Source organism: Cydia splendana, chromosome Z (genome assembly GCF_910591565.1).
Source record: "Cydia splendana chromosome Z, ilCydSple1.2, whole genome shotgun sequence".
NCBI lineage: Eukaryota > Metazoa > Arthropoda > Insecta > Lepidoptera > Tortricidae > Cydia > Cydia splendana.
Window position 1 is genome coordinate 46,096,139 of NC_085987.1, and position 24,236 is coordinate 46,120,374.

Here is a 24,236-nt window from a genome sequence, read left to right on the forward strand (position 1 = left end):
ATCTAAATACGTAGAGCACTAGATCGTTTAGGTAATTTACATTTTAAAATAATTTAGTAAATATTATAGAAGTCACTACGTATAATACATAATTTCACGCCAGATAAAAAAGCAGATAGGTGCTATACAAAATAACAAATTTACATTTTATTACAAATTTCTAAGAGAAAACCGATTCAAAACCGAAAATATCTACTTAAAACCACTGTGAAATAATTTGAATACTTACATTATTCGCTAATATTTATACTTTTTGTACGTTCTAAATCTATCCATTTGTTTAGTTTTAATTCAGCAAAAATAATATATTTATACTTATACCAGATGCAAGTAACACAAATTATTTTAGTAGGTAATTCATTAGGGATGTAACGATACCGATAATATCTCACTACAAAAAGTATGGCCAGTTTATTATTTATTTATTTTTTAAGACACGCCAGCCCTGTAAGTAGTACCGAGCTACTAACAATGGCGATGTATGCAGCTCGGGTGCGCGCGACGTGACCCACCCTCGTCTAGACGGCTTCATCGAATGTTTTGTTTTATAGACAGTGATATGGCCGTCTTCTAGGCTTCACATATTTTATACAATCAAAGAATCTTTGGTGTACGATTATATGTAAGTAGATTTAATATGAACAGCATTAGTAAAACCGCGTGCACACAATGAAAAGCTATACTAATTAGTGTAATTAGTATTAATATATGGTTAATATGATGGATACATACCCATTATTCGTTTCCACGTACACCCGGTCCGTAGCCCCGTGAATCACCTGCAATTTCAAGTGATACGTTGGCCATTTTATTTAAAGTAGTCCCCTACACTTTTTTTTTCAATATTGGGATGTTTTATGTTATTTCTACACATAATCACGAGCTATTTCTGTCCTAATAGGAGAAAAAAAGTGTCCCAAGGTTTTTTCCCATTCCGTTACCATTTTTTGATAGACTTTGTATGGCGGTTTCGGAATAGAAAGAACAAAAAATTTATGGAAATCTTGGGACACTTTTTTTCTCCTAATAGGATCAAAAGAGCTCGATTCTGAGTAGAAATAAATAATAAATTATTTAGTAGAAAAAAATCCCCAATTTTGAAAAAAAAAAAGTGTAGGGGACAACTTTAAAAATAATGGCCCACGTAATATTACAAGCAACTAGAGTCTTGCTAGCCAAATATTCTTGACAGATATTTCCTTGCTGTATCACCAATTGTCTATGATTAAAAAAAAATGCTAAAAGTGAGTTGTTAATTTATGTTATTCATTCAAATTGTTACCAGTATATAAGGGGCTTATTATAAATAATATTAATCAAGGGGAGAGGCCTTTGCCAAAAAAAAAAAGTACCGAGTGAGGTCCGCAAACTACTATTTAAGCTCGTAAACAATTACGACGATGTGCGAAGTCGACGTGAAGCGTGGTATAACGAAAAACTGCAATGTTTACAAGTCGTAAACAATTTAGTAGGTTGGTACTCTATATATTTTGATACTTTAAGTACTAGTTCTAACATTTGCCTATAACTTTGATTGAGAACGTCAATTTATTAATACCTGAATCTCATAATTTATGGAAATCTTGGGACACTTTTTTTCTCCTAATAGGATCAAAAGAGCTCGATTCTGAGTAGAAATAAATAATAAATTATTTAGTAGAAAAAAATCCCCAATTTTGAAAAAAAAAAAAGTGTAGGGGACAACTTTAAAAATAATGGCCCACGTAATATTACAAGCAACTAGAGTCTTGCTAGCCAAATATTCTTGACAGATATTTCCTTGCTGTATCACCAATTGTCTATGATTAAAAAAAATGCTAAAAGTGAGTTGTTAATTTATGTTATTCATTCAAATTGTTACCAGTATATAAGGGGCTTATTATAAATAATATTAATCAAGGGGAGAGGCCTTTGCCAAAAAAAAAAAGTACCGAGTGAGGTCCGCAAACTACTATTTAAGCTCGTAAACAATTACGACGATGTGCGAAGTCGACGTGAAGCGTGGTATAACGAAAAACTGCAATGTTTACAAGTCGTAAACAATTTAGTAGGTTGGTACTCTATATATTTTGATACTTTAAGTACTAGTTCTAACATTTGCCTATAACTTTGATTGAGAACGTCAATTTATTAATACCTGAATCTCATAAACAGGACAAGTGTGTAAAGAAATGGATAAACTAGAAGTTCTGTCTATTATTAGAGGCCGGTAGCTTGAACATGTCATGCTCGCTTAAAAGTCTTTGCCTACGGTGGCGTTGTTGATCGGGTCGCCACTTTCCCGAATGAAGGTTGAGGGAGGCGATGGCTGAGATACGCGTCATACTCGTGAACGGGTGCTGTTTGTGGAGAATGGTCTGTTTAAGCTAACACAAGCTATTATACTTAGTAACTTTATTTTTATTAATTAATTACAGTGAGACGCCTCATTCTGCTCTCGTATGTTTCTTTTCTCTTAATGAATGTATTAATTATACAGGATATTGACTCTTGGAGACCCTATACATCTCTAAGGATAACTTGATAAACTATATAATCTTATAGTTCTGACACCTAGAGACATTTACACCTCTAAATATTATAGATTTTTTTTTGTGTTTTGTATCTGTATTTTTTATGTAATTCGACATTAAGAAACCATATACATACATCTCTTAGTAATTGTAATACGTTAGATTGAATTGTTAGTTTTATTTTATAAAATTGTTGATGTTATTATTTTTGCTTGTATGTAAATTCAATGATGACGTGTAAAAGTGCCCTTGTGGATTTGCTGAATAAATGTTGATGTTTGATGTCTGGAAAATATCAATAAAATCAAAACATTGGAACATAAACATGTGTGTTTGTCGTTGAATGTACTTTACTTTGTGGTAGAAATTGTGTACGCTGACTTTGAGTGCACGTCTGACGTAAGTACCTTACGTGTGCATAGAAAATCAAAAATATTTTCTAGTATCAAAACTACATATAATTCCTACTACACAAACTGTGACCAGCCCAAGATTTATTGAATCTCCTGCCAAAACATTGTGTAATATTTCAGTAGCCAGACTCTAGTGCAAGTTCATACATTTGCTATTAAGACTGCGTCGACCGTCCAGTGGCGCCCTCATTAAGGGAATTGTGTTTTCTAATAAACCAATTCATTTCTGTATAAATCAGTATACTTTTTTTCTTTGTAAATAGTTTTATTTTGCTTAATTTTTGCTTTATAAATAAACGACAAATGGTGACCATTTTTTTCCGTTTAGGTGAAGTCAAAAGTAATATAAACTTGGACGCGTCAGGCATGACAATAACTAATTAATATTACTAGGTAATGGTCATAATCACAAAACTTTACAATGAAACCATAGACTAGGAATCCTCTAGACGGAGTTTAGAGCAATTATTTCATGCAACCGATGCTGCCAAAAATGCGGGGGTGCGCGGGACGAGGTTAGCGAGATCCCGTGCCGTGATTGGTCCGTTCAAACGACGAACGAGTTCACGGACGTCACACAAAGACACTTTCGACTCGAACATGGAGTAAATTTACCGTATGCGTGGCAGCCAGCGAAATGCTATACATGGAAGTATTCTGTCCGCTCAATTATGACCCAACGCAAACTACCCCGCGATAGGCGGTACTTACAAACTGCTCGATTGGCAATCTCAGTACCACCGAGATGACAGTCAGTGACAAATGGCTAAATTGATTTATAAAAACAACGTTTTCTTGTAATTAAAAATATATTAATGTGTCGTGAAGTGGTGCAGAAGTTATTTTAGTTCATACCAAGGACAGTGGAATCACTTTTCACTTGTAGTAAACAGATAACTTCAGTAGAATTTGGAAAAAACATGACGATTTGTTTTCAATACTACCGTGCTAAGCTAAAACGTAACAACTGCATACGACTTTCATAACAACATACGACTTTTTAAATTGCGAGGATAATAGGGATGGTGTTATGCTAAATGAAGTAGACTATTTTATTAACTTGTGTTTGGTTTAGGTATTTTCTATATAATTATAAATGTAGTAATAAATTCCTTCTTACAGATTCGTATTTTCCTTTTTTATTTCATGAGATGGAGCTATAAAAAAACTACCTAGTTATTTCAAATTAATAATCAAATTTGGTATTGTCATTTTACATTACTTTCCATTCAGATTCCCACAAGATGCTATTCGCAGAGAACTATGGAAAAAAGCTGTCCAATTAGAGAGACATGAAATTGAGTGGATGCCTGGCAAGATATCTAGAATATGTTCTATTCATGAGATATAACCCGTGAGATAATCATACCCGGTCTCCTATATGTAGATACATTTTTCCTATCATGCTTTCACTGAATTAATTTAACAAATACACACATTATCTGAAAATGTTGATCATTTGAATCCACCCTCTACTGTCACATATATGTAGGTTCTCTCTCAAGCCATTTCCGTCAGTAGAAAAGAGCGGCAAACATATTAACTCACATTATAGACGGGTCTAACGCGAATTATATTCAATTACCTTGATTTACCGACGTAAATCAGTTTCGTTTCGTATAATGTGAGTTAATATGTGTTCAAAACGCGAAAGTTTAAAATATTATAAGAGCGGCAAATTTAGAAAATGTAAGCGCGTGAATGGCTGTGGTCCTATACAAAATTTTAATTTTGCACCTTTTTCTACTGACAAACTTGCTTGACCGGCTATATACATATAAAATATTCTGAACTGAAAGCGGGGATTTATTGTGACTCCGCCTGTTCAAATATTTTTGACCCGATTCGTGTACCCATGTAAATTTTGCAGACTGTATAGCCAGTCCGATTTCTAAGATCAAGTTCGCCATACATTTACTATGGCGTACTTGGTCTTAGAAAAACGAACAGACGAGCAGATTGATAATAAAATATACAAAATACTTATTATAGCGGAATACATTTATACAACAATGATATATTTAATTATGTTGAGTTAGTCTGTCATGCCATAACAACATTTTAACTAGTTATCTTTTAATCTGCATTAAATTATTATACGTGAATTATTTGACTGGTTCTTCACTGTATGGCATAAACCTATCCCTGTCCAAGTCATATTCTAATCAAATATGAACCGCGAAATCTCAGCGGCCAGTACGTACAGCAAGAAGGTTATTAGCGGATTAATGTCGCTGATTGGTAGTTATTGACATTATATGCATTTCATCTACACTTAGCTATGTACCATTAGTGTAATAAAGATGACTCTTATTTTGTTTACCAGCTTTGATTACAGGCTCTGTAAACGCGTCGTCTTATTTGAATGTAGGCGTAATTGTGTATGTGTGCTAATTTGGCCCGAGAATTTGAACGGTAATGTTCCTAAAGGCGGTATCCATGGTTATATATGATCGCAGGTGGCAGCGGGGGTAGCGCGACTATGCTCAGTCTAGAGGATGTTTTGTCTGTGGCGGGAACATAAATGATGCTGATTGTCTGTCTGTCTGTCTGTATATTTTATACTACTAATAGTTGAACTATACTATACAGTGTCATATACAATTTAAAGATTACATGGTTTAATGAATAAGATATGTGACGTTATCAACTAAAAGTTACCACATTGTCGGCTGTCGATGAGATTGATTTTATTTTGAAGCCTTATGAAAATATATATATACTTATATTTAGATATGGAACTGACCAAAAACTTTACCTGTCCATAATATGTATAATCATTATAATACATACAGTAACTTATTGCACTCATCGAGTTAACACTTGGTAAGTTAAACTCATTTCATCTCGTCATATAAGAAGTTTGACAGTTATCAGTGGCATTTTTAGTAAGTATTGGTTCGTCAAATGTGTATTTCATTCCACCCAATGGAGTAACTGGAAAAATATTTATCATATCCATTATTAACCTGTAGCCGCCCAGAGACCTATAAAAAGATCTCATGTTCCATTCTAATTTGAATCTTTTGTTTTGACAAATCAGAATTGCATTTTTCTTGGCAAGTTTTGACGTCTGGGCGGCTATAGGTTAAGACCCTTATCCATATACTGCCGGTGTATATGTTAAACCATTGAACAAATTTTATAAAGATCAATAATTATAAATTTTAGAGTACCTACATCTGGTGCTGTAATATTTATAATCGTTGACCTTTATTACGACACACTGTGCTTTAATAAGCACATTACGTAACTACGTCGAAAACTTCAAGGGCCATATGTACTGTAACCTGTAACCTATTTTCCGCACTTTATCTTAAATAACTACATATTAAACCACATTGTTGCTTCGGACCGTTTAGGGGCATATTTACCGCCGCGTGTGCTATCAAAATCGTTGTAGACTTATCTTGGTCAAACTCTAGTGATATCGTTTTAATTTTTCTAATATACATCCTGCACCTAACAACCGTTTCTTTTTTGCCCAGTGTTTGACTGGTAGAGAATGATTTAAGGCATTAAGTCAGCCATTTGTACTTATAACTTTATGTCCAATAAAGTTTAAATACTTACATCAGAGATAGAGGAGGGTGGTTTGCGGGCGGCGAACCGTCCTACCGCCGCCGTCGGGATCACAGGCGTGGTGCGACCAGACTTACTGTGGCAAAGATAACACGGGTAAAATAACTGCAGCAAACATATATAACTCCGTATAAGATAAAGTGTAAGAAAAAAAAAGTGACTCCGAAAATCAAGAAATAATTATGCTCGAAAAGATGGCGCCATACCTTTGGCCTATTACTAATTTCTCTTTTACTGCAGTGAACAGAAAGTCTGTACTTGCATTCAAACAAATAAAAACATATTTGAATAAAAATAAAGGTTATAATATAAATATAGCATAATTACTAAAATCAAATTTCCTAAGTACGAAAATCAAAATGTCTAATGTACGTAATTCCTAAAGATGCATGTCCTAATACACTTTTAATCGAACGATCTCATTTCCGAAAATCAATATACATAGCTTTGTACAAAATGCCTAAGGACAATACTTTGAAAGTCAATATGTCTAGTGCTCAAAAATCAAAATAGCTCAAAAAGCCTAATGACAACATATTGAAAATCAATATTTCCGAGAACATTACCTTCTTACCCTGAGTTGACGGAGCCCCGCTACGCAGGGCTCCTATTTCTGGGCGGTTTGCCCTTCGGGCACTTGAAGCTACCTAACGAACCTAACCTTCCTACCTATTGATTTAGTTTAGTGTGACGTCCGTGAAAACAGTACACTTAGGGGGGGAAAGCGTAGGGAGGTAGGTAGGTTAGGTTCGTTAGGTAGCTTCAGATGCCCGAAGGGCAAACCGCCCAGAAATAAGCGGGGTTCCGTCTAGTTAAGTTGTAAAGGAAATGTTTTTTGAAAAGAAAGTTTCGTACGTTAGACTATTTAAGCTAAGGTCAGCTAAACATAGGACAAATGTCGTAAGAAATTTCGCAATTTATACATTTTAAACTTAGGTCAACTGAACGTAGGAAAAAAGGTCGGTAGTATGTTCGTGCACTAGCAGTATTGTACTTTAAACGTTTAAAAAATAGGTTGATTAACCGTAGGACATGCATCTTCAGGAACTTCGTACATTAGACATTTTCATTTTCGATGTTCTGTCTTTAGGTAATTTGATTTTAGAAATTATGCTATATAACCAAAAAAACTAAGGGTTTGACAAGTTCCTTCGATTTTTTTCATAATCTATCATCAGATCCTAACCTAACGACGATGGGACTATATGGGTGCCTAGCCAAGATGCCAATCGAATGCCACAAAGAAATAAATAAAATCCAATTTGTATTCTAAATCTTTTATTTAGATTTTATTAATTTTACGACTTTTTCAGATTGGTTGATTTATATATCCGTGCCAAATTTCAGCTATCTATATTAACGATCACGGATCAAAGCCTCGGACAGACACATACGAACATGGCGAAACTATAAGGGTTCCTAGTTGACAACGGAACGCAAAAAGCAACGCTAGGGTTGTCTACACTTAGTAATAGTTTAACAATTTAACCCTTAAATGCATAGTGATGCAGATTTACATCACAAAATAAACATCAAATTGTATGCATAAATTAAACAAATTCTATTTGTTCCTGTATATTATTTAAATAGAAAACTAAACTTATCCATTTTTCGAATTGTTACATAAATTTACGCATTATTTTAATTAATAAAAATTACATTTGTTTAAAGACGAAATGTCGGAAAACCTAGAAAAAACTGGAAGTTGATGATTTTTAGATGTGATTTTGGGCAGATTTTTCGGGGTTTGTACCTAATTATTTTATATTTACAAACTTTATCATAGGAATATCACAAATAGTGTACCTTTCTGATAGCAGTAAGATGTTTCCTATACCTCTTACTAATAGTTATATATTTGCAAAAATATGATTTAGCCTATGCAACATCTAACACTGATTTCGCAGTGAAAATCGAAGTTATATTTTTTATACTATTTTTCCTAGAATCGGCAAACGATTACGCGATTCATACATTAATTTCGGGCAAAAAGAAAAAATCATGCATTTAAGGGTTAACAATTCTGTTATCTTACTTGGCATCAGGCGAAGTAATGAAGAAAGCAGGCGAGACGGCGAAGTTGTTGCTCTGACGGATGAGGTGGTCGACGCCGTAGTTTTTGGCGAGGAAGGTCTCCATCTTGGATGACGGGCCGTCCACAGCCAGATCCTGGGGCCGGCTACCGGTATCCTGAAATAGATACGAGTTTGATTTGATACAGTACATTATAGTCCGACCGCTTAAATGAGTCCTCGCCTGCGCGGTGCGGGGGCGGGGAAGGTGCGGGCGCCGTACGCCTGCCGCCCGCGCTGCCCCCGCCACCCTTAGTCGTCCTACCCCATCGCCCCAGCACCGCGCAGGCGAGGACTCATTTAAGCGGTCGGTCTACACATACACACATATATTCACGCCTATTTCCCGGAGGGGTAGGCAGAGACTAAGGATTTCCACTTTGCTACGATTCTGACATATCTCTTTCGATTCCTTCACTTTCACAACACAGACAGATAGACAGTGCATTACAGATGACATATAAATGTTTTATTTTAAGGTCAGGTGGGGTAAGACAAATATAGTTTATTTAATATATCGCTCGGGGCAAGAGAAACAGTACGAGGAAAGTCCTTCGACGTAAGTATTTATAAGTTAATTTTATTTATGCATTTCTATAGTATTATCATTTAATTTAGTGTTTAATATCTATAAGTTTCTGTAACTGTTTTTTCTTGCCCCATAGTTCCTCTTACCATTTCCCGTTCCTCATAGCCACCTAACCTTGATTATTAGACGTTATATTTATTTTAAATGTACTTGTTTTATTGACGTGATACTACTGAGCTTCTCATTTCTCTAAAAATACGAGTAGTACGATTAATCCCGTAGTATTCTCTGGTAATGGCGATAAAGATACCATCTTCTCTTCTCTTTTCTTTGTTCTTGATTTGCTGAGGTTTTTGATGAACAATCTAACTCTGCTGCCCCAATTTAGAAGCTCTAGTTAATATGGGCACAACTAGGTATTCTAAATGGGGCACATAGCTAGGACCTTTAACTTGTCGGGCACCTTCTTTTGGTTTTTGAGGACTCTCAGGTCTGCAGCCTGGACAGTCAGTTAAATGTATTAAGGCCAATACTATTATGGCATAACAATGGAAATTTGGTTCAAGGAAAAGCTATCGTTTACTGAAATTGACTGACTTTAACGCCCTTTTCGACAACTTGCTTAAAGAACCTTTTCTCTGAAAATTTGATTGTCATTCGAAAGAGTTGTCATTACGTTTACTTTACAATTATATCGGAGGGGTGCTGACCTGCAGCGAGTGTGGTCGCACATTGGCTGCGAAAATTGGCTATGTCAGTCACCTGAGAGCGCACGAGCGACGCTCTCAGCGGTAGAACGCAGTCGCTGTGGCCGAAATCGGTTAGGAGATGATGATGATAACATAAATGCTATTTTGTTAGGCGGTGCTAGGATATGATGATGTCCTCCCAGACGTATCCTTCGACGGCGACATCCTGACAAATTAAAAAGGGTCTTAACTATTACGTGCGTGGGCGCGAGCGTGGCTCGCAAATCCATATTTGGTCTTGTAAGTGCGGCAACACAAAACACAGTAAAGCTGCCCAGACGCGTTGTATGTGTAATTGTAGGAGGGCTTGGGCCGAGTTTTTCGGAGCTGGCGTTTGGCGTCAAGATCTTCAAGTCGGATGTGTTCGAAGTTATCAAGACCCGTATTGACAGCAGTTCGCCAGTCCGATCTCCGAGATGCAAGCTCCTCCCACGACTCGCATGATATGCCGGTGGCCAAAAGGTGGCGTTTTAAGACATCCCTGTAGCGCAGGTACTGCCCACCAGCCTTGCGTTTACCTGAGGATATATTATGAGCTTCACGTCTGACATTTTGTGAAGTGGGCATTTCACCGCAACTTTACCAAGCGAAAATGTTGTGTTAAAGGTAGTAAGCGCTGGTGGCCTAGTGGTAAGAGCGTGCGACTTTCAATCTTGAGGTCGCGGGTTCAAACCCCGGCTCGTACCAATGAGTTTTTCGGAACTTATGTACGAAATATCAGTTGATATTTACCAGTCGCTTTTCGGTAAAGGAAAACATCGTGAGGAAACCGGACTAATCCCAAATAACGTCTAGTTTCCCCTCTGAGTTGGAAGGAAGGCTAAGCGGACCCCAGGCTCCCATGAGCCGTGGCTAAATGCCGGGATAACGCGAGGAAGAAGAGTAGTACAGTGGAACCTCCCTAACTCTCCTCGATAAGACGAAATCCTCGTTAACACGAAATAAAATGCTATTCCCTTCCCTTCAGAGCCCAATACCTCCATAACTCGAAATATTCAACTTCATTAAGACGAAGTAAGCAGCGAGTCCCATTACGATTATTCAGTAAGTAAGTACATTTTTTACCTCTATAACTAGAAAAATGAAATTTGAGCTCGACAGCTCGAAAAACTAGTCGTTTTGTTTAACCACCTCTTATTTAATAACAAACCTCTGTACCTAGAAAAAGACAAAAAAACTATATTTTATGCGTTCATATAATTAGCGATCTAACACGAATATTTCATGCTTTTTACCTCTGTAACTCGAAAACTCTTTAAGACGAACAAAAACCTATAAGAACCTCCCTAAGTCGATGCCCTCGATAAGACGAAACCTCGTTTCCAGTTTTTGGCGTTTCCCTTGAGATTCGTGGTATCGAGGTTCCACATATGAAGGCTACCTGCAACATGTAGTCGAACAGCTTCCTGCCGTTGCCGCGCCGCTGCCGCGCGCCGCTCACGTAGAAGTCGAGCACGCATAGCGGCTCCACCTCGCGCACCTTGTCACGTTCGTCGAACAGATACAGGTGTTTGTAGGACACCTTTAGGAAGCCTATGATCTCGCCGTCGCCGCTGAAAAAAAAAATGCAAATGCATTTATTTCATAAGAAATTGTGTGAAAACACGAGTGTTATGCGGCGTAACGAACATACGAGCCCCGATGCATATGTTTTCGTCTAGTCAGACCATTTTTTAAGGTTCTCTCATTTGTACAAAAATTCAAAATTCAAAAAAAATCAAAACATTTATTTCATAGCTTGGATGTTACAGAGGTGCAGTACAGTGATCCCCACACTAGGCTTAGCCTGTGACGTGGGGATCTAAGCGAAATACAAATTATTATTAAATCTAGTACCTACATTAAAATTAAAACTTAGAATTTTTATTAAATGACTAATCCAACTGAGTACAAAAAGACTTAAGTCGGTTAAAAAGGTCTTAGTAAGTTATAAGTAAGTGAAAGTGTTTATGTGAATGTTTTAGTTTAAAAATCACTAATATTTAATGCTTATACTAATGTAGTTTAATTTTATATGGCAATATTGTACAATAACTAAATCCAAATACCGTTTGTACTGAAAGAAAAGAAATAACGAATTTTTATTTTTTATTTGACGGGTAGGAATATAACGGATATTTTGTTTCGAGCCCATGCATGTAACAGTGCTGTAGGAGAGGACAATATGATTTGGATAACGTTTTTGAAAAGTAGATTTTTTCAGCAATAACTTCATGCAATTTTATTATACGAACAAAATAAACTAGATTAAACATTACTATTATGGTTCCCATTACTGGGTCATTTTATGTACATGTGTAAAATTTATTAGATTAAAAAAAACTAGTTGTGTGGAACTAGACAAACTAATTTGCATCGGGGCTCGTAAATAGCCGCCGCCATGCGATTTAAGTTAGGCTTCCATTTTAAAATCACATACGGAAATACGAGTAACGTATTTAACTTCATTCATATTTTAATGAAATTATTAAATAAATTAACTTATAAAGACAGGGGTCACGAAATGTCGGACCGCGTTTTGGATCCGGACCGCGAACCTAATTAATTTTCTGCTTATTTAATAAACGCAAGTAGAAACGGACCGCGATGGTCATTTTATTTTAAGTATGAAGTTTGAAGCTTAATTTTTTTTCTATACTTGTTAAAAATTGTCTGACTTAAAAAAAAACAGTAATTCTCTGCCGAGCAACCTTTTTAAAACTGGACAGGGATCTTAACTGCAATAGTTTTCGCTTGGCTAATTATTATATAAAGTTAAGCATAAGCATAAATCAGAATATAAATTGTGAAAGAACAGTCCAATTCGCGTAGGCAGTCACCTGCAATAATATGTTACACAACAGAGGCCGCAAAAATATATGACGCGATCTTATTTGAAGAGCCATAAGACCGTGTCACATATTTTTGCGGCCTTCGAAGAGTAACATATTATTGCAGATGACTGTACGCGGTATGTACAGTCACCTGCAATAATATGTTACTCTTCGAAGGCCGCAAAAATATCGGCCTGTCAGTTGTTCGGAACTGTCAAAATTTTGTTCTAACTGACAGGCCCATACCGTCCGGCGGACTGTTAATCAGTGGGTCCCTTAAGGGTTCCGTGTTTAAAAACTTTCTTAGTGCACTAAGTTGCAAGGCAAATGCTCTGATAAAAACTCAAAGAAAAAATTACACCTTCGTGACAAAACTGAGGCTCAACAACATTGCAAATGCGGTTGTGAAATAACAAACATGCTTTAGTTTGTATGGCAAGGTAGTCATCGTGAATGCAAATGTAAGGTAGCAAAACTCATTCTAAACAAATTTAAAAATGCGGCCGTAGAACTACCAAATAAGATGAATGCTTAAGAAGACCGTGGTTATTATGAGTGCATGAATAAGTTTGCTGCGGTATAACTGTCGCCACGCTCGGCCGAGCGTTATGATGGTGGATGGCGTTAAGAACTGGATCTTTTTAACGATTATTTGTTATGGAAATGTGTTCTTAAAGGCATAATACGATACACTATAATATATGTTTATGTTTACCCATAGATTGTACCTATGTAATGTATTGGAGAAGAAACGATGCATATCTAACATGAACAGTCAGCAGCAGAAGTTGGTAAGCGGGCGAGGTGTTTAAAATTATCTTGATACGCTAAACAATAAAGTCGCTTCAAGATCATTTTGAACACCTGGCCCGCTTAGCAACTTCTGCTGCTGACTGATATTTTTAAGAGACCACGTCAAAATCTTAAACGCGAAAGCGCATTAAACGTGAATATAATGTATGGAAACAATTATTGCCATCCAGCGTAATAAACGGGAAATCGCCATGATCGTATGAAGCCTGATTTACCTTCTGAATGTGCCGTTTTGCCAGTTTAATAGCAAAAGGTAAGTTTTTTCGCATGTCAATTATGGTTTTTTTGCCGTACCGACCGTCGAATCTGGTATCTTTTGTCTGAAAACGTCACATAATAGTAGAAGTACCGTTGGTCGTTTGTTCCGTCCAAATGGTTTTTTCGCTCCGAGGCGCATTAGGGTTAGCTCGGTAGAGAAAGGACGTTTAGCACGAAGAATATCGTATAATGGTGTTGGCAACTGTCAAAGGTTTGCATAGATGGCACCATCATAGCTTGCCCCTATTTCTATGAGGTTTAAAGGGCTGGCATCCATAAAATTCCATTTAACCTTTTGAACGCCAAACGGCGCATCCATTTGCCGTGCCACTGACGCCACGGGGGTAAAATTTAATTTTGTGGATAAATAATGCCAACCTAAAAGTGGGGTGTTTTTCAGTAGATTTTCATCAAAATACGATCGAAGTCAAATGCCGTCGTTGTCACGATTTTGCATTGACGTCAATTGCCGTCTGTGGCGTTCAAAAGGTTAAAAAACAAAAGTTGACACAATTCTAGGGATTGACAGGGCAAGCTATGCTGGTGGCCTGGCGCCTTTATATTGCTGTCTCATTCGTACAGGTCCTTGACCGCCGGCATCATGCGTGACAGGGCGTGCGATAGAGATAGGAACAGGCGGGTTCCTTGTGCTAAGCGTCCTTCCTATAGCTGTTTTGCGACTTAAAATCGTAACTAGGTAGGGCAACTAACTAGAATAACTAAAGAAGTCTGACTGGAGCTCATATATGACCCTGCGTGGAGTTATACTGCGCGCAGCTTCACAACGTCAAATGGGCCAAAATACGTTTTTTATGCCTAATACAAATTGTGTAAATAAATATGACATTTCATTACTTTTCACCACACCAACCCGAAGCAAATATTAAATGTAAAATATAAAACAAAATCAAATCCAAATTAATGTTATTAAATATTTATCATCCAAAATCATCATTTAAAAGTCAATTCTACCAGCAAACAAAAGAAAACAACACAAAATTTGCATTTAGGTAATTACTTTGCCTCACGTGTGAATAAAATGCAACTTTGCCATCAGTTTTTGAAGTGCTAAGTAAGCCTTTCCGAGCTGGTGTGGTGAAAATACATATGTATGTTAGTCTGTACGGTATTTGTAATATGGTCCTTGTTGCCTGATTTAAATTTCTAAATAAATAAGGTTTACCGATGGAAAGTTAACAGTTTTGTCGAAGGTACATAAAAAAGAAAGGCATGCAGACATAAAAAAATATTTGGGCGCTAAAATAGGATTCCCACTTAGCATACTTAATGCCACGTAAATCCGTGGCGCTGGATTTCTGTGGAGACTTGACTTAATCTAGTGACTTAATGGCGACACGCCACAGACACACAAATAAATTAACATTTAAACCATATTTGAACATTATTATTGATATAAAAACACAAACATTATTATTTCAAATTATCAGAGCACGGGAGTTCACGAGGTCTACAGCACAGCTCAGAGGGCCTACCGACCACGTTCGACGTGTTGCCTCTCTGTCACACTTGTGAATTCGTACATAAGTGTCACAGGAAGGCAACACGTTGATCGTGGTTCTCGGTAGACCCTCAGAGCCGCTAGTTTTCTATTTTTAAAAGCTTTTATTTAGTTTCACCTGACCGTTGTCTGTCTGTCTGTCTGTCTGTAATCAAATCTTGCAAGTAATTAAATAAGTAGTTGTAATCAAAACTTGTAAGTTGATCCACTTCCCGGTTTCCGATTGAGCTGAAATTTTGCATGCATGTATATAAATCGGATGACAATGCAATATTATGCTACCATCGAGCTGATCTGATGATGGAGACAGGAGGTGGCCATATGAAATCTGTGATGAAACAACGCAACCTAATTGTGTTAGGGGTTTTTAGAATAGTCTCGAAGAGTATTAGTTGTTTGTCGTAAGAAAAGTACAGTCAGCGATAAAAGCTTGTACCAAAAATGAAATTTTTGCCAAAAACTTTTTCAATGCAAGGCCGATTCATTATGCAATAGTACACCATGACGTTGCTAAACGTTTTCAAAGAAAGCTGCTTAAATCGAATTACATAGCAACCTTCGAGATGTCCTTGAGTTAGCTATTATGTGAATTTGGGTCATGAAAATAATGTTTGATCAATCGAGTTTTTGATAAAACGCATTAGAACCTGAACCCCTAAAGTCTATTTTTTTATTCGGTAGACTAAAATGACATTTCATACTATGAAATGACATTTTATGTTCATACTAGGAAATGTCATTTTAGTCTACCGAATAAAAAAATAGACTTTCGTGTAAATTTCATTCGATAGCGTGATGTGCGTTCGCGCTATGTCTATTTTTGTATGGGATTTTGAACAGCGCGCCAAGCGGGACGTTTTGGAAACTCAAATCCCGTACAAAATGACACTTAACACAAACGCGTACGTCACGTCACCATATCGAATGAAATATACACTAGGGTTTCTGATTGAATTAAACTATTAAACTATCGATAACTATTAAATTAAACATTTTAAAATACCCCTTCGCAATTATGCCAAAAAATGCCTTACATCAGTTTGGAAAACAGCTGATACTCTTAAAAACTCCTGGTGAGATTTTTATCAATCATAGCTAAGAACCGCCGCATTGAAACTCGCTTTCACGTAAAAAAAACGCATCGAAATCGGTCCATCCGTTTGAGAGCTCTAGCCACAGACAGATAATGTGGCGTCAAACTTATAACTCCCCTCTTTTTGCGTCGGGGGTTAATAAACAATAACAATAAAGGCAATTTAATAAATATAAATCAAAGTATAATTTCCACCGGGAAATAACAAATATCGCCCACATATTGATTGGCCACATTAAATTCACTGGGTCAGCAATACGGCATTCCACTATTGACCGAGTGTACAAATTGTTGGACCGGTCAATAATAGATGAATTTCCCTAAGGGATGTTTGGTGAAGGCAAAGAGAATAGAGTGTATAGAGATGGATTGTCAAAGTAAATTGTGTAGCTGTCGTAGTCAGATCGTATAATCCGCCGTATTACATTACGGCTAGCCGTTTTCAAAAACAGGGGCGTTTTGAAATGCGGCGGTTCGACGATTAGCCGGATTGTCATTGCGATACGTTCTTCAATAAGGCGGCCTACGTTTAACCGCATCGTACTACTATTTTAGATTGTAGAGTGACCAGTTCTTTCGGTCGCCTACGTAACCGGAGTTTGACAATGTTTGCAATTTAATTTATTTTTACCATGGTCCCACCGCACTACATGTGTTTCTTTTCCAAAACATTTCCTTCACAACTTAAATAGACGGAGCCCCGCAAGCGGGGCTCCTATTTCTGGGCGGTTTGCCCTTCGGGCATCTGAAGCTACCTAACGAACCTAACCTACTTACCTACCTACGCTTTTTTCCCCAAAGTGTAATGTTTTCACGGACGTCTCACTAAATCAATAGGTAGGTAGGTTAGGTTCGTTAGGTAGCTTCAGATGCCCGAAGGGCAAACCGCTCAGAAATAGGAGCCCCGCGAAGCGTAGCTCCGTCTAGTTAAGTTGCGTAGGAAATGTTTTTTGAAAAGAAACAGTCCGACGAACTCCAGATTTGATGGACACCCCAGCGTTTGTCAGGCAGCGCCACGGGTGTTAAAAATGGGAACTAAAAACTGTCAAAGCGGCGGCTAATGACTCGCTGTATTACATTACGGCTAGCCGTGTTGAAGAACGTATGGCGCCGAATACATTCCGGCGGATTCTCATTCAGCCGCATTCAATCCGGCTAATCGTTAATCCGCCGCATTTCAAAACGCCTCTGTTTTTGAAAACGGCTAGCCGTAATGTAATACGGCGGATTATACGATCCGACTGCGACATAGCCACTGTAAATTTACTGCCATCTTTCGACAACATAAAGAACGCCAACTTGTTAAATATTAATATTAACGCCATCTACTCGAGAGTAGGCTGAAGGTTATAGCGCCATTGCTAGAAAAGACTGCACCATACCTTTGGCCTATAGTCGAGTACATGGCGTTAATATTCATAATTAATAAGTTAACACATATCAGTGAAAGAATAATGATCAAAGTCAAAGGGCGTTCTAACAGTTTTAATCGTCTGTCGAATGATGGCAGTAAATGTACTGTAGCTACATAATTTACCATGACAGTAACTCTCTATTTCAAATTCTCTTTGGTGAAGGGTAAAAGCACGCCATTTCGTCCATTGATGATGTTAGTTCATCACTATAAATTACTATAAACTATAGGCAAACATATAAATAGGGACTCGCGGGGGTGTATTTCAAACCAGCGACCGTAGGCTCAAATTTGGACTGGTACAGTCGCCTTCAGATATATCGGAGCGGCCAAGGCGCTCACAAATATCTGAACACGCCTCTATTGTCAAGGCGCTAGAGTGCGTGTTCAGATATTTTAGAGCACCTCGGCTCGTATCCTCCGGAGCATATCTGATGGCGACTGTACCTGTGAGTTTCTCAGACTCTCCATACTCTATCTATACTAGAGATGCACCGGATATTCGGTTACTATCCGGTATCCGGCCTATCCGGCCATTATTTAAATATCCGGCCGGATACCGGATAGTGCTTACTATCCGGCCGGATACTGGATAGTAACATTGCTTGATTTCGGAGTAAACAAATTGGATTTAAGAAACAGTCACGGTCATAATCGTACTTGTATATTATTTTAAAACAATTTAAATATTCCACTGACTTACACGCGCACTCATTTCGAACCTATTAGAAATGTGTCTGCGTGAACGTTCATTAGGAAGCAGGTCAAACCTGCACAATGCGCACTTGAAAAACCGCAATGTAGGTATAGTTCCGCCGGCCGAATATTCGGCGGCCGGATACCGGATATTCGGCCGATGGTCAGGCCGAATATCCGGTCTCCGGTATCCGGCCAAACAACTATCCGTTGCATCTCTAATCTATACCTTATGTCAATATATCCAGCACTAAAAAATCGTATATATACTTACCTATTAAAGTTTTTAATGCAAAGTGGCTTTTATAAACTTCAACCGTGTAATAGAAATATATTGCCAAATAAACTATTCTATTGATTTTCTATGTGCATTGACAACTTAATAATACAACTAAAATTACATTCTATTTGTACAAGTAAAAATCGACTTTATTGTCAGTAGCGCACAGCTAAATATCTAATGTAAAATAAAATACCAGGGTCTTTGGAAAGGACACGCCCATAAGAAAAACCGTTTTCAAAGTCTGTCATTTCTTCCGTAAAAAACAAAAGAGAATTATATACCAAATCGAGTAGTACAATTTTGAACACTATGCTGATAGTATTAAGATTCATATTTCAACGTGTTTTAAAATAACTTGTATGCATTTTAGTTGAATTAATGCAATATATTATTCATCAGAGACAAATACATTTTAAATGAGGTTAAAGCAGAGGTTACACAAGCTTACATTGTGTGCACAATGTGTGCCTATGAAGCAGGAGGTCCCAGGTTTGAATCCCCGTTAGGGCATTTATTTGTGTTTATCACAAATATTTGTTCCTGAGTTATGGACATTTTCTATGTATCTAAGTATGTATTTATCTATATGTATAAGTATTGTATATCGTCGCCTAGTACCCATAATACAAGCTCTGCTTAGTTTAGGGCTAGGTCAATCTGTATTATTTATATATATAATATATATATAAATAATCTGTGTGTGTCTGTAAGATTGTCTCCATATTTTGTTTCTTTTACAAAATAATCTACACCATGAAATTGAACATAGGTATAACCCGCTTAACTAAAGTCCATCTAAGCGAACTTTGCACTCCCTTGAATATAATCATTAAATTCCATGAAGAGTTAGTTTGGTCGGACGCTACTTTCTGATTGACGTAAATACAGAAGAGTTATAAAAAAATGTGTTTAAAATTTCAATGTAAACTGGCAAAGCAAAGGCAATGTGATTTTAAGAAAGATTCTTCGCTATAGCATATAAATAAATAGCTTAGCATAACATGCGTCATATAGGATTTATTACGGTACAGCAACTTTCAATAATAATATTATGGTGTACATCTAATTAAAGTGTGCTAAAACAACTGACACAATCTTTTTTCTGCCAGTGACTGTACTTTTTATTACTTGGTACAGCCAAAAAATTAAATTTGTGACCCATTTCGTACCTTGTCACAGTGACAATCAATATGAAATCTTCGGGTGACAAGCAAAACTCACTAAGTACTATCAAAAAATTAAAGTAACAATGCACTTTATTACACTTGTAACACGGTTTATTGTCCAATAATTTCAATGGTGTTAGTTAGTGACTTTTGCTTGAAACCCGACGAAATATTAATACTAATATTACATTAACACTAAAGTTGAAAGGTAGTAACTCCGTTTGCATCCCATACATACATACGATATTTTTCTTTGATTGACAGAAAAAGATAATTTTTTTTTTCAAAGTAGTGTGGATATTGAACTTGTGGGTCTTAGTGGTAGGTACTAAAGTTGGGTGGCTTTACGCTATGTAATTTAGATAAAACTACTTACTTTTTAGCACTGGCATCTTTCAACAGGTACAGGACATGAGTTGGCGCGTTCCGCAACTTCTCAGCGGTGGTGATGGCTTTGGAGAGGCCCTGGGCCGATGCTGACTGTTCCCCGAGGGAGTCGATCAGCTTGCCCAGACTTTCTTGCACGATTCTGGGAAAAAATACTAGAGAGTCAGACCAAGGAAATTGGACTGCAGTGAGTGTAGAATTGTCACCATAAAACAACATCAAATTACTATTTATGGTTGGTGCAGGATTCAGCAGGACAAACTCTGTAAATGATTATGATTTGCCTTTTGGTTACTTGTGTTTAATCCCTTTCTTTAAACCTCTAGCCGCCCAGAGGCCTATAAAAAGGTCTCCCGTTCCATTCTAATTTGAATCATTATTTTGACAAATCAAAATTGAATTTGTCTTGGCAACTTTTGACGCGTGGGCGGCATGAGGATAAATACATACAGATGTAGTGCTAATTATTTTCCATCGTATCTTCACGGAAATCAAACAATGTTTCTTGCTAATTCAGTCAGCCTTGGTACAAAAAGCACTGACATTGACTGAAGTAGCGTGACAAATAGGAACGTCTGTAAGTCAAATTGACAGACTAAGATTTAAGACAAAAGGGTAATTAAGGGTTGTAACTCGTTTATGAACACCACCATAAAAGCGTTAACAGAGAGTTAATACTTACATATTTTTTTTGTTAATTATTAATGAACTAAAACAGAACAATGTATATGGTGACTCCTCACATTTGTATATCAGTGGTTAAAAGTTAAGAATGGTTAATATCAGTAATGACTAAATAAAAAATATGCTGTGACAGACAGACAGGCAGGCACGCCAGTGATCCTATAAGGGTTTCGTTTTTTTCGGAACCCAAACAAGGTCATGAAGAACAGAACATAAGGTGGTTCCCAAGATTCAGAAAAGAGGAGAAAATGTGATAAAAGAAACCATTTTCAATTAGGATGTTCAATTTCAATCAAAAAGTAATAATTAATAAGAATAATTTTACTTTATTAACTTTATTTGTGCTTTATAAATAGATCTCCATACCAAACTCTTTCGGATAACAACACTCAAACTGTGCATGCACTGATTATTAACAATAATTTCGTAATGAAATGCTATCAAGGTTTTTATATACATAAATTTATTAGCCCATTAGGCCATCTGTGACGCTCGAGATGTTCCACGAATTTAATCTTTACGATTAATAGTTAAATGGTCTCATTTTATACGAAATTATAGCTCGATAATTCCAAGTATAGGCAATACAAAAAAAAACTATCTAAATCCTCCAAATAAGTCGAGATCATTGCTTTTGACAAAATACGAACAAAATAAGAAGCAGTGGACCTTGACATCCTTGTAAAGGCGTGTCTCGGCTGTTTAGACCCGTAAAAGGTCAAGTTTCTTTTATACAGGGACTCAGAATACAATTGAGATAAATTTTAATTAAAAATTTTACCTCACAGTACGAACATCACCCTGGCACCCTGGAGGTATTAATGTATAATTCACTTTGGTGATCTCGTCTTTGAGCATATCGTTTACCGGTATCATCCACTCCATTTTTAATAGGTTCACACTTTAATATACAAATTCGATTTAAATAGTGATTTTAATATTTCAATAAATTACAAAAATCACAGACGCCCGCAGTATGATAAATCTTCTTCGACTGGCGCAATTGGTGTTGCTGTGCTATGCAAATTTTAATTGAGTAGGCGGTTTCAAGGCGGTTTCGGTGTGACCGGTTAAATTTAAATTAAGTAGCAATCGATTTTATTGTTTAAATATTAATTGTCTTCTACAAGATTTTCTTGTATAATCAAAATAGTTTCTATCAAAGTGTAATTATCATTTTGAGGGTTCTGTACTTGTTCTGTGCCCTAAAAACGGAACCCTGTTCTGCAAGTTAACAAGTTTACCTTCTCTTTGCCATCATCTAAGGACTAATATAAGTTAATACATATAGGGTTTCTCTAGGGTTTTATTCTATTGATTCTATAACGAATTACCTATTAACTTTTCGCGAAGCAATCTCGGAGCTATTATTATTATTTTCGAGTGTGGTGAAAGGTGGACGTCGGCGATATTGCCATCTGAAAGTGGTTGATTCGCTTACTAGCCGTTTTGGGCAATTACAGGTAGATGGCGTTGTACCAAGCTGCCAGCGTAAATAAATAATATATAAAAAGTTTTTACAAAAATAAGAAAACCGACTTCAAAAAGGATGAAATAAAATATTAACCTTTTTTAAGTTTATGCGTTACCAACTGATATGTTTGAAGTCGGTGCCAAGCCAAATTTTGAAGCATACCATGACTTTGGTGCAATTCGATAAGGATGTACCTACGTTGGATTGCCTTACACAACGACGACAATGAACGTACTTTCTGTAGGTACAGTCGACGTTAAAAATATGTTTACACTTTTCGCCTTATTACAAAGGAGTAAGGTGCAATAGTGTAAGTAAACATATCATTGACGTCGACTGTACCCAAGAACACATATCAGAACACACGATCAAACCTTCTTGGCGCAGTCCGTACCATGTTTGTCGGCACATTAGTTTTATTTATTTATTTTATTTATTAGAGATAAATCACAATTACATAATATTTCGTAAATAAATAATAAAATAAATAAGCCCGCAGGGCAGCTTGTAGCGAGCTGTTGGGAAGTGACGACCCCACGGACCCGAGTGCTCCTGAGAGTCAGTCAGGGTCTCCGTCTCCGGCGTGTCTTCGTCGGTCGGAGTGGACCCGCAGCCAGACCAAGGGGACCCGCAGGACTCTCAGCTCTGGCTTACCTTCATTGGCCGTCCAGAGGGGAGCCGTAAGAGCTATATGCTCCAAGGGTGGAAGTGTTAAAGGGCATAACGCCGCGAGTAACTTCGGAGAAAGCGCAGCACACCTCTCGACACCCCTGAGCCGCTCATGCCGGTATTGCGCCTGGCCGTCTTTATGATGGCACATCAGGTGCCCATCTAACGAATGGCGAGTCATCGCCTGCCTCGATAACTTGTGCAAGCAATGTTTGGCAGGTGTCCGGACTTTTTGCAATAGCCCAGTCTTTATTCCACCCAAATTTAAACCATAGCCTAGTACTCTGTCCATATTCTCTACAATAGCTTCCAGATGTACCCGTGAATGGGTTCCAGCAGGCGTTCTACATGACATCAAATCTCTCCAAACGGCCTCTACGTGTTGGATCTATATCCCCACGCAAGCCTTATAAATGACCAGGCTCGCAAGACCCCAGAGTTTTAAAACGGAGATACACAAAATAAATAAAGCTACTTAGTTCTAGTAAATTAAAAACCAGCCAGCCAGCCAGTCAGCCAGCTTGGTATATCCTATACCAAGTCAGACGACGCAACGGAGCCACGCTGTTACGTCGTCGTCCAAATCTAATGTTTAATTTGTCTTTGGTTTTTATTTGTATTGAGTTTGTATTGTATTTTATTTTGTAGTTTCACAGTGCCTTGGTTTTACTGTAATGCTGTGTTACTTATTTGGCTAATAACTTCGAGCAACACGGAAGGGAGGCGGCATTCGCACTATTTCCCCTCTGCCGAGGTACAAGATTAGCGCGTCAATCTAATCTAGCGCGGGTAATAAAACTAGTTGCACTTGGATTTTTCACTAGACCGAGTCCAGACGCGCGCGTGAACACTGCTGCACAAAAATGCCTGTTTGCTCGGTTTTTTGTTATAAAAAGAGGTCGGGGACATCAAATTTACAAAAAGAAAGTGTTACATTTCACATGTAATATTTTTTTTTACATATCATACGTTTAATTACATTCAAACACAATTATTATATTTTAGTCTCATGTAATTGTTGGATTTATCGATTTTGCTCGCTCAGTACAAATTGCGGATCAGTCGAGCGACAAATCCGACGTCTCATCTCTCAGAACACAATAACATAC

The 24,236-nt window shown here is 37.3% G+C and overlaps 1 protein-coding gene across 1 annotated transcript in view; it reads right to left on the minus strand.

Moving 5' to 3' along the window:
• The window catches only part of LOC134804248 (alpha-tubulin N-acetyltransferase 1-like), a 29,444-nt gene extending 7,477 nt beyond the window's left edge, over positions 1–21,967 (minus strand). The window contains exons 1-6 of the mRNA XM_063777220.1: positions 21,766–21,967; positions 20,290–20,442; positions 11,240–11,411; positions 8,544–8,698; positions 6,500–6,584; positions 733–779 (exon numbers count right to left, since the gene is read on the minus strand). Of these exons, the coding sequence (XP_063633290.1) occupies positions 733–779; positions 6,500–6,584; positions 8,544–8,698; positions 11,240–11,411; positions 20,290–20,442; positions 21,766–21,869 (716 nt within the window). The 5' untranslated portion in view covers positions 21,870–21,967. The remainder of the gene's footprint in view (positions 1–732; positions 780–6,499; positions 6,585–8,543; positions 8,699–11,239; positions 11,412–20,289; positions 20,443–21,765) is intronic.
• Between the last annotated feature and the right edge of the window lie 2,269 nt (positions 21,968–24,236).